The sequence below is a fragment of the Thermobia domestica genome, chromosome 15, assembly GCF_964235325.1.
Source record: "Thermobia domestica chromosome 15, izTheDome1.hap1.1, whole genome shotgun sequence".
In the NCBI taxonomy this organism is placed as follows: domain Eukaryota; kingdom Metazoa; phylum Arthropoda; class Insecta; order Zygentoma; family Lepismatidae; genus Thermobia; species Thermobia domestica.
Window position 1 is genome coordinate 130,574,548 of NC_137468.1, and position 16,452 is coordinate 130,590,999.

At 34.9% G+C, this 16,452-nt stretch overlaps 1 protein-coding gene across 6 annotated transcripts in view; it reads right to left on the reverse strand.

The window, feature by feature from the left end:
* Window positions 1-16,452, reverse strand: part of Vps13D (vacuolar protein sorting 13D) — a 571,041-nt gene that overhangs the window by 517,431 nt on the left and 37,158 nt on the right. For all 6 annotated transcript variants that reach the window (XM_081740126.1, XM_081740128.1, XM_081740131.1 and 3 more), the window contains exon 4: window positions 13,405-13,587. In XM_081740126.1, the coding sequence (XP_081596252.1) occupies window positions 13,405-13,587 (183 nt within the window). The remainder of the gene's footprint in view (window positions 1-13,404; window positions 13,588-16,452) is intronic.

The following is a 16,452-nucleotide window of genomic DNA, read 5'->3' on the forward strand; positions in this document are numbered from 1 at the left end:
TTCTTAGGGATTCTTTTCGTTACAGGAAGAGGGTCCCCTTTTCCATTGATAGCTGCACAGTTCCTTACTCAGATAGTTAAGTAAAGGATCATCAGTTAATCTGTAACAGGGTCACTTGGGCCATGATTCATTTCAATCACTCCCTTCCCAAGATACGGAGCCGATTACCAACATGGTAAAAACTGGATATTGTTTAATGTACGATTAAACTGCGTTGTAGTGTTGGTTAACATGTGTAATAGCATGTATTAATCTTTGTGTTTTAGTTTATGTGGAATGTAGTGGCATGTATATGTGTGTAATGTAGTATTCTGACAGTGGAAGTAGTGTGTGAGTGAGTGTATGACGCATTTAAGTAGGGACAGTGTATCATTTATTATATGATTTTTCATACTTTGTTCGTCGTAAAAAATATTAAAATTCACTTGAAATCCATAGAAATATCATATAGTGATTTGGTGTACAAAGGCACATTCGATCGTGTATAGGTTATTTAGATACTACTAACGCCATCTCCGTTGTTTTCAACAACTAGTGGTTTGTTGGTCGGAACAATAACGATTTGGTCAACTCGAAAATGACCCTTTTTTCTAAATAAATTATGCGTAAATATTATTTCTGGAATATAAATGAACAGTTAGGTAAATTGTTTACAAATTGAGCTTTCCTCAAAATTACAACGCTCTGTACCAGTAATTAAAATATTAACAAAAATAAACTTTGCGTTCGTCATTAAGCAGAAGTTAGGATATATGATGTTATTTTTTCCGTTCTTAGATTACGATGCTAAATTTTTCTTCTTTCTTTTATTCGTGCTGTAGAATAAACCTCATTGTTGCCATCAGAATAGAAACGTATTTAATTAATATTATCATTGATAATATTGCTGTTCTTTGAACCTATATGCATTTCTAAACTGTGAAGTGGTATATAGTTTGGCTTTGATTGAAGAAGGTCTGGGTTCGTGTGATGTTTCTGTGTATTGGTCCGTGTGCGTATATGTGGCGTATATGTATATTATTTTGTAGTGGCGTATATGTCGTAATTATATGATATGACTGCTTTGAACAGTCTTTGATATATTTAAAGTATAGGATGTCCACTAGTGAATCTTCGTTACAGAGTGTTATGAAAATAAATAAGAGGTGTATATATATAGAGAGAGATTAAAATGAACGAGAATGAATAATAGGACATCCCTGAATGTATGTGTTTAATGTATTTATTTGCCACGAGGTAAAGTAATGAGTATTTACGTATAATGAAAAATATTTCGAGCACTGACCCTTACATTATAATTTCTCACAAGGATGCAGGTGTGGTTTAGTGAACGGACTATGTTAGCACTCCGCAGTTTCGCGATCAGGAGTAATCGTAGCTATTCGTTGAGAACCAAGTCTAGTGGGGTGAATATCATATAACAAACCATTCGAAATGTTTTATAATTAATCACGGAAGTATAATAGTTGCTTAAAAAACGTGGTGCCGTTGAATTATATGCATTTGTTTTGACGTTAACCTGCAACATTATTTTTTTTTTCCGTCACCTGTTCCGACTAAGTTACCCTGGTTGTAGAGGCGACGGAATGGATAAAGTCAGACAATTTCGTAAATTAAATACAGTAAGCTCTGGTACTTTCGTACCCAGGTGTCAACCCTCGCTCCCCTGCAGATATTTTTCATTTTTCTCTTACTTTCAAATTCGATAGCTATTGAAATTAATCGACACCTCAAAACGCGGTGTTCTTGCGAATGTGGGAGCTACTGGTGAGATTTGGCAAATAAATTACCAGTACAAAATTTTAATTAATTTATTATTATTATTATTATTATTATTATTATTATTATTATTTTGGCAAGTCCCTAGTTAGGATTTCTATCTTATCGATTTTACTCTAGTTTTCCATACTGTCCTCGGAATTCTTAATTTCTGAGGGATCGGATAATTTTTTTTTTTTTTTTTTAATTCTAGAAATTTCAAAATTCTGGGCAATGACACCTTGCCCTTCCCCCTCTTTCCTTTCCCTTGTTGGTCTGGGCCGGATTACGGTTACTAAATAATAATTTCACAAGCAATAACTTGTGAAGTTCTTATTTACAAGACACAGACTTGCTCCTTGGCAACAACGCTTTCCCTTTGGGCATCGCATTTGAGTGGGTATATTCATAAGTATATTTGGCTCTGGAATGTTGTATATGGAAATTCGACCACTTACCTTTCTAGTTTTAGTGTCCTAACTTATTTCCCTTTGGCGCGCCGCTGTCTTTCTCCTTCAACTATCTCTCTAATCTCTTCTTCAAGATTTTTTAAAATTTGTTAACCCCCCCCCCCCCCAAGTACTGAACTTTACAAATATTGATCAATTGCTTTTGAACCTAATTTAATATCTGAGACGTCGTGAGACATGATTCGTGGAGATATTCATCGACGCAGAGTATCGAGGGACTGGTTTTTCCATCGTATTTGACCCACCGCGGAGTGACTGATGGTTCAGTACACTATAATGTTTTGTTTCTCGTTCTTTCATCATTGTCCATCTGAAGTTTTCTGTCAAACTACCAGCTATTTCTACTTTCCTGCTATAAGTTAAGTAAACGTTAAGATTGTAGTAGTTTGGGCCCAATAGTGAAATTAACACTCTAGGTTTATAAATATGTGTACGTGCCTGTCTTATACATCAAGGGTCTACTGTTTAAATGAAATATATTGAAATACAAATTTTGTTTTATGCGCGGAAAATCCGTCGATCATCAGGGATGTCAGAAATTTCCAATTTGTTGAAAGTGTTGCAACCTTTAGCGAATTATTTGTCGGGGTTTTTTCTTAAGTACTATGTGTGAATAATTACTGAAAATATATGTATATGAGGAGATGTAAATGTATGTGAAACGTAAATATGACTCTGAAGTAAAATGTGGAATTGAGTTGAGAAAATGAACATGTATAAAGGGTTTAGTACCTACCCCGAACGATCATTGGTTGCCGTAGTTCGAGACATCCGACGAATGTAAAAGGTAAATTTTAGAAATACCGCCGCATACAAAATTAACTTTTATATATCTTGGATTCATTGAATGTTATATGTGATCTTTAACCGCATTGTTACAATACAAATTGCATGTAATACGAGATGAGGGCAGGTCGTATTTGTAACCCTAAGGTACCATCAAGTCCGTTTCCGTTTTTAAGTTCACAAACATAACATCTCTGTACCAATCTTTCATCTAAAATCTGTTCCTCTGATCCGAACCTTTTCCATCTAATCTGTGTGTGTTACTCTAACCCCTGTGCATTGATATAAGCGAAATACTCTTCGAACGAAAAACAAAGAGAATAATAATAACTTAACAAATCTCACGAGTCAGACATTAATGATATAAGTTTATTAGTGTGTGCGTCTACTAGGTGATATAATGATTTAAGAGTTGATCTACGATCTTACTAGTGACGGAATAAAAGAGGATGTAAAATAGCCTCCACAAGTGAGAAAACAGAACTTTGATATTTTTTTTTCTCATAACCTGAATAGAGAGTGTCACAAATGTTTCTGTGAATAGAATACGTATTTGTAATGCGTGATATACTTATATGTACGCATATAAAATATAATAGTGACACGAATGGACGCTGTAAAAGTGCCTAATAGTCAAAGTGATACTGACACTCATTTTGGGTAGCGAGATAGGACTCGTAATTTAACTAAAAGAAAATGAGGAAGATGAACAAATAAAACGTAAATTTTCATATATGAGAAAGAACTCATCTAAATTTTCACGTAGTTTTTTTTTTCTTTCTAAAATCATATAAAATGTACAATATATTCATATATGTAAATGAACATTTTCTTTCATACCATGTAACCCTAAAATCTAGGTGATTGCGTATGTAGATTGCAGAACTTAGAATGTTTTCCTGCTAATCTTTTCTTTAATATATGTATATATACTTATACGTAATTCAGACGTTGCTGTCCGATCTAGTATGCATATTGTCACATTTTTTAATATGTTTTAAGTACGTCATTAACAGCTAATAATTTCTTTTCTCTAAATGTAATAAAAAGTATAGAAAATGTAGTTACATGGTTTCCTTTAGAATATTTTATCCTTGTTTATACGCTGTCTCGTGTGTATGTATGTGTGACTGAGTGATAATTTTTAACTTTAAGTTGTAACATTAACATTGGTTTACTGTAATGGTTTTCGTAATGCATGACTAAGGTCATAAAGGATAAATTCCAAACTAATCAAAATCGGCTCTGAGAGAAAAGCCAAGATGACAGGATGTGCCTGAATGAACGATGATCCTTCAAAAATATCAAAATTTTCATTCGTGAAGAATATGCATTACTTTAATTTTTTTTTTTTTTTCTGGCTAATTTAAATGTATAGTCGATCTCTGCTTTTGAAGTTCATAGACTGGATACTAGTAAATAATCGTTCGAAAACAATGGACAAACAAAAAAAAACTAAACTTTCTCGTCACCCGGGCTCGGGGCAACCCCCACTAGCGCAGTTACCTGGATTCAGGTCGGGGCTGTATGGGTAAACATGTGTCTCTTTCGGATCAATTCAATATTGATCCTCAAGCAATAGCATTTGAATACAAGCTACCGTTTAGTAATTATTCAAGGTTTTTCACCATATTCCCATAGTTATCCAGTAATTTCCTTCTCCCCTACTTCCTATCTTCTTCCTTTCCTCCTTTTCCTTCCTTCTTCTCTCCTACCTTCTTCTTTCTCTTTCTCGCTCTTTCTTTCACTATTTCTACTAAAACCTGAAAAGAGGAGTCGTGACTGGGAGTTGTTGCTATTGACACGGTCACTAAAATTGTTTCGATATTTATTCGGTAGTCCGGTATGAATTCGTCAACCCAACAACAAGCATTTCGAAGTTAGAATGCAATAAATCCATTTATTTTATTCATACTTAATTAAATTATTCTATTCAAAATTTTAAAACAGTTAGCGACTTCACATTTTATTTCCCCCACTCACGACCTGCGTCAAGAAATTTTATTTCTCTTTTCAGATCGTTGGTGTAGGGGGATTGGTGGCTATTCAAAAATTCCACGCCTCCTTGTCCTACTAACGGCATAAAAATGGGTGGGTGACGACGATTGCACTCCATGTAGCTGAAACTGGCGAATAACGTAAGAAACGATTTAATTTCTCCTACACTGCAAAATATTAATAGCCGTTTCAGTGCGTATTACTAAACTACCTGTACAAAAAACAAATGCTGAACATAACTCCACTGTATGCAACAGGGCTACATCGAAACTGACCTAAGCAGCCAGTCCTTCTATATCAACGAAGGGACGGATGCACACTCTTCCTTGAGAAATATGAATTTTCTCAGCATTGGTTTCTGGGTGTTATCCTTAAACTAGAAAATTCTTATGTTAATAGTAGTCTCCTTGAGAGAAAGAATTCAGTAAGTACTTCACAATTTTCAGGTTTCCAACTAACTTCGATGGAAAATGTAAGGAGTTCATAAATTATTTAGGTTAAACATGTCATTAATGATTTAGATACACAGAAAAACAGTTCGAAAAACAATAAAAATTAGCAATTGTCAATTCTGAATGTGTTATCGTTCGTTCTATCGATTTGCCCAGTACGCTTTGGAAATAACAAAATGTTATTGTCCTGACGCTATTTTTCTATCTTATCACCTGTTCATTAGGGACAAAATGTCCTGTGAAACACCTGTTGATCTCTTGAATAAACTACACTGTTCGTTACGGAAAAAAAAAATAAAAAAATAAAATTAATGATTTCAGAATATTTTAGTTCCTATGTTTTTCACAGAAGATGAGAAATGTTATGAACAAATAAATACTTGTTAAAATGCACTGTACACTCGGGTAAAAATTTATATAACTGTGAATCGGTTACAATTCTGTCTGTCTGGAAAATAAAGTATAAATTTCAGAAGGATTCGTAGTAACGTTAATTGGTAATTCATTGGCCTGTTGGCTATCAATACCTCGTTGTCCATTCCTTGTTATTTGTTCACAGCCCGCGTGAGTGTAGTATTCCACGGCAAGCTAAAACGTTTCCCAAAGTGGTGTTCTGTCGGAATTTGCTGGATTCATGTCCTTTCTTGTAGCAAGTAGCGCATACTGATATTTTTTCACCTTTCTTAAAATTCCTATCAGTATTATCATTTTTGCAGTTACAATTATTATTATTGCAGTTTCTTCCCTTTTTGTTGCTAGTTTTTCCACTGTATCCGTTTCTTTGTAGGGTGTTATTCCACCCGCCCGGATTGCGTCTTAATTAAGAGTTTTTCATGGTGTTTCGTGATACAAGCAATGGTAGGTCAGCCATTTGGTAGGCAATTTTGGTGATGTCTCTTGGATTGATGACTTGTTAAGCAGGTGGTTTTTAACTTGTACTGGACGGTTGGAAGGTTGTATAGTTTGTGTTTGCTGCAAAAGGCAAGTAGTAGATTACTTTTGAGGAAGAACCTGTAGGGGTGGTACGGAAGGTAAAGATTGTGCTAATCATAATTGCTGATGATTTGGTATAGCTTGAGGGTTTTACCAACTGTAGGTTATATGTACACTAGAAGTTACCTGCTGTGTGTTCATGTGTAAAGAAGGGTTAAGAATGGTGGATTAATAAATTCGTTTGGATGATGATAATGTACTTGGAGGTTGTCTACAGAAAGAATAAATTGTCTGTGATAATTCTATATAATTTCTTTTCTTCATTAAGTCATAGGCCGCCTCTACCGAATAGTGATGACCCTGAAGTGCTTGCACCGTCTGGAAAGTTTTCAAGACAACCTTTTGTAGGAAGTTCCTCTTCAATACTAAAGATAAGAAGTGTATTTTTTGTTCTCTTGTGGCTTGTGGCATGACCTGTCGTATAGCTCTCAGTTTGTGTAGAAAGTATGTATCAATTGGATCCTCCTCCCCCGTAAAGAATTTGCAAGATTTCTAATTCTGCTTTGCATGCCGGCAATTTTGGATGATTCAAGGTTATTACTCTTTCTTTTAGTTGCTCACAATAAGAGTCCCCAACTGGTTTTGGTTCTTTAATTGAAAGACTAGATCAAGGGTGATATCCTGGAGGTACATACGTAATATATATATATATATATATATATATATATATATATATATATATATATATATATATATATATTTCTTTTTGTGCAAAGTCCACGCTTCGAGAAGTGCCAAATGGTCAACAAGCATAAAAAAAAAATCAATCCGGGTTGTCGGTTTCTCTACCGCAATATTCCGTCAAATGTGGTATACTGAAAGGTAATTTAGATCCATTTGTATTTCCCGATTCCTCTAGCTTGTTGGTAAGACTCTTTACCTGATCTTGTTTGCGGCATAAATTTCCTTCTGACAACGATTTAATTTTTAACTTCCAAAATAGCGAAAAGGAATTCTAAAACAAGTACCTTACAATATATATATATATATGGTCGGATCCAAAATTTTCTGACGGGGGGTGCACCAATAATTACCAATACATTTTAATTAAATTTAAATTTCTTAAATCCCTCTAGGTATCTGTGGTGTGAATAAGGAATTTCCCTGAAAATGCTAAGTATTCATTCTTTGTAAATCCTTTTCCTTCAACCTTCAGAAAATTGACTTAAAGGATGGTTTTACAAAGCTCCGCTTTCTATAAGCCCGAAAGGGAAACATGACATAACATTTTCGGAAAGTCTTGCTATTTTCACCGTTAGCTTCTCACCTTAGATAGTGAGTATTCACAACGGAGAGGGGGGGGGGGGCGGTGCACGGGCTCCGATGCACTCCCTTAAATCCGGCCCTATATATATACAGTGAAACATCTGTAAAGCGGACAGCCGTGGGGAATCAAAAATTGTCCGCTATAGAGAGGTGTCCGTCTTAGAGAGGTTTCGATATTTTCTTACGTAAATTAGTAAATAAGGTGATATGTAATTACAAACTACTGAAGATAATTTATCAAACCGTTCTATGACTGTGGGCATGTTGACATCTGCGGATTCTCCACAAATCGCTTTGAAAGAAATTTTGTGTCTAATCCGAAACTTCTCTAACCACTTGTTCGAGACCTTGAAATCGAAACATTCATTTCTGTTGCTACCTCCAAATTCTTAGCTTTTAGCATCGACCCTAACACAGGAATTTTTTTTTTCATTCCGCACTCTACAAAAACGTTCACTTGCACACCAACTTTGTTTAAAGCAATGGGACACTATTTTCATTGTCATTTTCACACCACAAATTTGTTAACTTGTCTTGGTTTTATATTATCTCAGGTGCTTGTTTTACCGATACAAAAATTTTCAGTTATCCTTCGCACACTTCAGTATTCTTCGAAAATTCAATCAATTCGATTTTAACATTACAGTTTCTCGTGGCATTTCGAAAGCTCCCAACAACTTACACCTTATTGCTTATTCGATGCAGAATGACTTAAAAAGATTTGCGTCTACAAATAGAGGCAATAAGACAATATGCGAATACGCGGACAAAAAATACCGAACATGTCTTCTGCTTGATTCCAGCGGAACAGTAGAATGACGTGTCATCCCAAACGGCAGGCAACTGTCAATCACTTTTGATTCTAAAACAGGTTGGGTGGAAGTGAAATGCAAGCAAAGAATATGAGGGTGTTGTTAAACCAAGACGCTTCATCTGAGTTTCTGAACAGCCAGTTGACGAGGAAAAATGTTATTACAATGCTTCCTTGGTAATATATGTATGCATTTCTGAAAATATATTTTTTCTGTACGTTTCAACTTGTTTCTAGAGAAAGTGTCCGTAATATGGAGGTAAATAATACCTATAAGAGACAGAAAAGACTGTCCGTGTCCGCTTCTCAACATGGTTTTTTCCTATTACAGTGTTTGGGGATTACAAAATATGTCCGTTATGAGAGGTGTCCGCTTTACAGAGGTGTCCCTTAGTAGAGGTTTCACTGTATATCCTGTTTTCAGTTAATAAAAAGAGGTCCAGTAGAGATTCCTTGTCAATCAAATCGACTCCGACGCATCTCCCATGTAAACTTATGCCAAAAGCATGTTGGTAGACATATGATGGTACACGGGATTGTACTTTCTCCTTCAACCGTTTTGTTATAAAAACTTGACTATGATACAGTACAGTACAATTCAACGGGTGGTCCGAAGACCAACAAAATCCCTTAATTCGATGGTAGTTGATTAGGGTTTTCCCAGGGCCCAGTCTGAGTTGAGAGGTCAGTTTGTGGTTTCTCTAACCGCCCCAAAACAGCCGAGAGAGTGGTGGGAAATCTTAAGAGCCCAGACGCAGCCAAATGATTGTGATAAGGAGCTCTTAGAGCCCAGATAGAGCCAAGATAGAGTATGTAATTCTCAAATCCCAGAGCAGCAAAGAGAAGGGAAGAAGTGAGAAATCTTGGGGTAGTGCGGGGTCTATTAAATCCTAACCTTGTGAATCATCGTTATACTCGCTAGTGGTGATGAATTAGGGCTTTCGGGTCATATGCTGAATGATGGCATACGTCGTCTGCTGGGCCTATGTTGAGCACGTGGGCTATCGTTATTTGTAGAGAATATCACAATATTAATTTTCTGATATATTCTTTTTGCATACAAGGAAACGTACAATTATGTAAATAGAGAATTTTCTTATTTTGCTTTAAACAAACACTGAAAAAAATAAAAGACTCTTTTTCTATACTAATCACCTGCATTTAAACTCGTGACAAATCAACATCACTTCGCAGAAACTGAAAAAACAGTTTTATTCGTTCAATGCACCAGAAATGGAAAACCTGTCCTGTCTCCTGACATCAATATTGCCAATTACTGGTATTTAATGATTTAATAATACTTTTCAAGAACCTGAATTAGAAACATTATGAAAAACCACCACAAACCCAGGTCTCAAAAATTCAGTCGATTAATAAACAACGCAAGATTGGTAAAATTATATGCATCATTTCTACTATGCACATCATACATTAACATCCTGATTTTCTGTGATTCACGTTAAAGAATTTCCAGATCATGAAAAAACAAAGCATTTGAATTATCAGAAACAACAAAAACGAAAACAGCGAATATACCTTCTTGCAGAAACATGTCGGGTGCTCTCTATACAATATAATACACTTGGAAGTGCACAGCGTAGTTTAAAATATCAACGTTTGTGATGCACATTTTGAAGGGTAATTTGGGTACCTCATACAGCTGTTTCTTAACTAGAAAATCCCTTTAAAATTCACCTCTTAAATAAAGTTGCGTAATGATGTTTGATGCACTCGCTTTTTTTTTCTTACAAGTTGTTTCTCCATTGTTGGTTTACATATCACGTATGAGGCAGGTTGATTTCTACTGTCGTCTGTGTGAAGATTTGCACGTTTAAAGCATGTCTGAATCTACTGCTTTTCTTCTTCGCTCCTTCCTGAGACGGTTGCGATGGCTCTCTACCGAACGGCCCTGTGAATAGGCATGGCCAAGGAAAAGCGGGCGAAAAACAGAGCTGCTAATGAGTACCTCTACTAGAAGGATGTGAGTCCAAAAATTCATTTTAATACGTGTCAATCATTAAGAAACTGTGCAATTTTTAATGCTACTGTAAGAAATTGAGGTGTAGATTTCCAAAAGTGTCAGACGTCCATCGATGAACTTCGCTCCGGTGCATCTTCAACCATAGTGACCCAGAAAATATTGACATGGTATTGCAGGATCAAAGACCATTGGTATTTTATAGAAACTATTAGCATTTCGTAGAAGAGGTTGACATAATACCCTCTGATGAAGTACTGAATATACAAATCTGTGGCAAAGCATGAGGAAAATACTGACGAGACAGGTTCTCAAATTTGAATGCTGAATACAGTTGGAAGCAAGTTCAGTGTTCTTTCCAGTTATACTTCTTCCCCTCTCCCCTCGGAGTTGAAACATCGTCTACGTAGGAGCTAAGATCTATCAAATAGTGTTTGAGTGTGGCCTTGGACAAACCTTTCTGTAGGAAAACGTGAGCGAGTGCTCGCTTGTGAGCACACCATTTATTTTTATAAATACGATACAAGTAAAATTCGAATTCAAGATATTACTTACATCTACCACTTTCAACCCGAGACAGAACAGGTTTGATATCAGTAGAGAAGACATATCATCCTTACTCTCAAAATACTCATGAGATTGTTCCGGGTACGGTAATGGCCAGTACTTTGTGAAACTCTGAGGGCATTCTTCCGACAGACTCTAGCAGATGGTGATACTTGACGGAGTATACTATTGAGAACTATTAAGGCGTTTACGTAAAAAAGGAAACAAATCAACGTGAAAAGCTGTCTAAAATCGTTCTGATGTACCAAGACAACATGAAGTTCGTAGTTGTTCGTTCATGAACAACAAACTGCGAAGAAATAAAATGTTGCTTCACCAAATTTAGTGCCCTCAAACCTTTTTCCTATTCCCTACTTATAAAAATAACTATAATAATAATGTAAGCTACGTTCTTGTTGTGATGATGAAACTATTAGGGCTGATCGTGATTTCCGTAACACCACAACTCTGTATTCATTTTCAGGTTTAAGAAAATCTTACGGATTGATGTAAGAAGTGATCTGCACTAAGAAGAAATCACACTGGGATACACTGAAAAGGTTTTACACCTGTGTGACTTCTTATTTTTGGATAGACCAGAAAGTTGCCAATCACTAGAGACACGATTTTGTGGTAAATAAGAATTCGTAATTTCGTTATAAAAATGTATGTAAAGCTGGATAAAATCGGTGAATAAAAATTCAATGTAAGAATACTATTTCCCTTGACAATTACAATTAGTTACCTTTTATTTCACCTTAATATCCACTCATCAATCATCATGATATGAGCTTATGCATGACTATATTCAACAATATTTGAGTTTTTAAAAAATAGTACTGAGCATCCTCATTGAATCAAAGTATCATTTTAAAAAAACACGCACACGAAAAACATTAATAGAAAAAAAATAACTTTAGTGTTCACAGTTTACTTATGCAAATAACACGTAAGCATTGTTTCAATGTTTTCCGGAGTTAAATTTGCTCTTTTCTCGGTAACACAAAACAACAACTTTTTTGCGATTTTCGCTTTCATTCTGCATCACACACGAATCGCGTCGTTTCCAAACTAGTCTAATATTACAAAATTTACACATAACTATTTTTTGACGTGCACAGAAAACGTAGTAACCATGATCTTTAAATTCTTGTGCTCTATCAAAACATGTGTTTTTCGGCATTGTACCGGTTGCTTTGCTGTTCAGAAGTACACGAGGCAAATCTGGGACCACACTTGTTGCAGCCAAGAAAACAGACAAACTGAGGGAGGGATGGCGCCAGACATTTGGCAGTCCCATATTTCATTCTGTCAGTCCCGTAGACAAATGACGAACTAGCGTTTACTCACCGTCAAGTATGCAGAAGAGAGAAATAATGATAATGAATAAATCGTAAAAGCGTCGAAAAATTGTAATTTTCGCGTAAATTTCGTGGAATAACGACTTATTACAAATTTGGCCAATTCGACAGAATTTCGCGTTTAATAGCGAGCGTTATATGGCCTAACAAATAGTGGAAAAATATATATTTTAGGTACACAACATTTGCATATAAAGCTGATACATTTCGCGTTTTTACGTGTTACCATCTCTCTCTACCAATCATCCCCGTGCGATACATATACTATATAGGTGTTCTTCAAGAATAACTTAAAAGCTACAATAAAAATAAATAAAATCACCCGGTAGGATTGGAACCACTTTCACAAGTATTGAAGCCGCACAAAAGGAAACAACTTAACACGCACGGCTATCGAAACAACAACGAACCTTTCCTCCAGTTGTATGGATAGATAACGAACATCTTTGACATTTTTTAACGAATTTTGTGGTCTAAAAGCATGTATGTTTTACCTACAACTAAGTTTTCTGCATTTGCCAAAGTACTATTTTGTTCAAAAAGTATCATTACATTAAATAACAAAAGAGAAGCTGAGTATTTCAAACAGTAAACTGTGAGCTGTATTCGGAGCCCCTGTTATTTTTTTCCCTATGATTTACCCTCCTCTTACTTCAAATGCGTTGTTGCCAAACCGACAATTTTAAAGAACCCAGAAAAAATCACGCACGCAATTATATTTTGGAGAAGTATACATTTAGTTAAAAACTTGCGTGATCACAGTGATGTTTGATTTCATAAAATTTTGTTTGACACCTTTTCCCGTACGGCTTCTTTCGTATCGTAAAAACTCAATTTGAAGTTTATATATTTCAAAAGAAATTTACTTATATGCTGATTATATAGGCAAACAATATTTCAAAAAATCATTTTAAAAAGTTACACAAAAACGAAAGAGGAAACTATCCATTAATATAGAAGATAAAGATTAAACAAATCCTCCTACCTGTAAATTTTCCACTATGTTAGTAACAAAACTGGTCCCATAGCTAAGCCATGACGTATAACTGCTGGCGTAGTAACTACTTTCATCGTGAGCTTCATTTTCAGCTCTCCATCTTGCTTCAATAGCATCCAATTGACTCAACTTTTGCTCTTGAGCAGCCTGTTCTTCAGCTTCTTCATCATACTGAGAAAAAAAGAAAAATTGGAATAGGGTTTTTCTTTCTTTTTTTCTCAAAAAATATTAAATAAGGAAAAATAACTCTTAATGAATCAATTACTATGAGGTTTCATATGCATACTTAGAACTGAAATTTTTGTAAAAACAATATAGACAAATACTAATTAAGCGGCTCCGATTCTACATTATTAAAAATTTGTCAACCTCTTCCACCTAAAAGTTTCACTTTACATACTCATCATAGAGGATATGTTGAGGAGGCATGAAATGAGAAAACGTAATAAAAGGAGCATTGTTTAACACTTTGCTGGAATTTGTGATTTATTGGAAATTGAGTTTTAGTATATCTATGGCCCGTTTGATATAAACAAAACTTGTTTTAAAACAAATCTAAGTTAACTTTATCATACCACAGAATAAATTTACAACAGGTTATTACATCATGTAGATTGTTTTCTTCTGGTGCTTCCAAAAAAATAAGATCCTGATGAAGATATTCCTGCTCCAGTTGTTAGAATGTCTATCTTAAATACTGTTACGAAATAATCATTATTTCATTTCTATTGTTTTCTATTTATTAAAAATGATTACTATATTAATGTTATACAACATAGCTATAAATCTCGAAATTTTCATGAACACTGGTATATTGAGGAAGTTCGTTACGTTCCTAACTTTTCTTCTGTAAGTTATAAGTATTCTTAACTTTTAAGAAATAAGAATAATTATCCACAGATTTCAAAACATAAGTAGCAGACACGAATAAGAAAATCAAAACGATGTTAGAAAACTTATGGAAGGACTGTGAGAAATAGAGAATAAAATAAATAGTAGAAAGACAAAAGTAATGGTTAAAACGAAGCGTTCGCTGTCAAATATAAAGAGGCAGAAAATACAAGTGAATAGTTTTCGATATCTGAGTATTAGTGATAATAGGAACTGCGAGCGTAAAATAAAACGAAGGATAAGAATGGCGAAAAAAGCATTTGAGAGGAAGAAAGTCTGGTTTGAGACCTTGAATAGAGAGTTGAAAGGGTCATTCCTTCCACGTCAATTCAACACAATTTCAGTGGACATTCTGACTTGACATCTCAGATTCTAAAGATATTTGGTACAGTTGTTGGCCTCTAAGACCTATGAAAAAATATTAAATTTTAGGTCTCTTGCTCCATTGGTTCTTAAGTTATTTAACTTTGAAATTTGAAACTTTCGAGAAAATTGGACACGTTTTCAAATCTTTAATGAAATGTAGAGCAGCAACCAATTAAGATACAGACATGAGAGTGGTATCGTTTAAAAGCTCTTTCAATGGGTTTTCATATGAGATGCTACTTGGTAGGGGTTATTTTGAAAAAAAAAAGTCAAAGCTTTTTTGAAATTTTCAAAATTATTTTTTCAAAAAGTGACAATTTTAAAATTTTGAAAAAATTCTCAAAATAATCTCCATGGGATCAGGAGTTATAATCCATAACTCACACATATTCAGGAAAAAATGCAAAATATGAGCATATTGCTTTTAAAAAAATAAATTAGTATAAAATTTACACTTTTATCATTTACTCATCAAATTTACTATTGTACATCAAGTTACCAGAAAGGTACCTATTCTGTTCTTAAGACCACGGGCGGCGATTAAGGGGGGCAAGAGGGGGCAGCAGCCCCCTACTTTTTGAAGTGACCCCTTAATGTATAGTTTTATTTGGAAATGTAAAGTTTTTGTATCTATTATTGGTTCATAGAAAAAATGGTGTCATATAATATTTGCCGTTGCGTGAGTACGTATTGGTTATTTGTCTTCCCGTGCAGTTGAGAAAGCTACAGGAATTACCTTTTAATTGGAATTCAAAGCAATCAGTATTGCAATTGGCGTATTTCTTTAAATGTCGTAGCATATGCTTGTATTTGCTGTTTTTCATTTTCTAAGAGTAATAACATACATTTAATGGCATGTGTGGAATTAAAAATATAAGTTGTTTATAAATCCCCAGTTTCAATATAACTTCTACAAAACAAGCCTCATCGTTCATTACTATGATTAATATTATCTTTTCTATTTATTTGTTTTGCAAATTGTTAGACATATTAAATAATCTGATCACACAATTTTCCAGGCAGATTTTGAGATGTTCATGAGGAAGGAATCAAATCTCTTCTTACACCTTCGTTGTTTAAGAGTACAAAGGGCTAGTACGTACTTGCGTTGCTCTTGTCAATTTACTTAATAAAATATGAAATACGCTATATAGTATTTTAACTGAAAAATATAGTATCCTATGAGTTATATAACTTTTCGTCAAACAAAGTGTTAGAAACAACCAGGAAAACTAATATTGATATGCAAATATTCAGATCATGCTTTGACCCCCCTTCCCCCCACACTTTTAACGTCCAATCACCGCCACTGCTTAAGACTTAAGTTTCTCTTCTTTGCAGGATTTCCAATGACAAGTCCGCCACTGTAAGTCTGGACAAATTTATGTATGTCCGCACCTGAGTATGAACTGTTTCTTCCAATCGTACTCCACTGTAATTAGTCAGTGGAGAAGTGTTGCCAACCGCAGCGGAATTCCGCTACGCGTAGTGAAAAAGCGGCGACGGACGAACAGTACGGAAAATGTAGCGAGCGACTTTTGAAAACCTATCTTAATATCTCCAATTTTCCCCCATAGCTTGAAAGAAGTGAACAAATTAGGCTAGAAAATATTTCTGTTAGGTAGAAAATATGTGACAAAATTTAATTAATTCGGGACTTATGCAGAGTTGTTCTGACACGTGACATACTAAACAGTTCGAGTAAAATGTTTCCTGCAGTAGTCAGGCCTTTAGTATAACGTAAATTATACGTCAAAACGACTCTGCATAGGGTGAAAT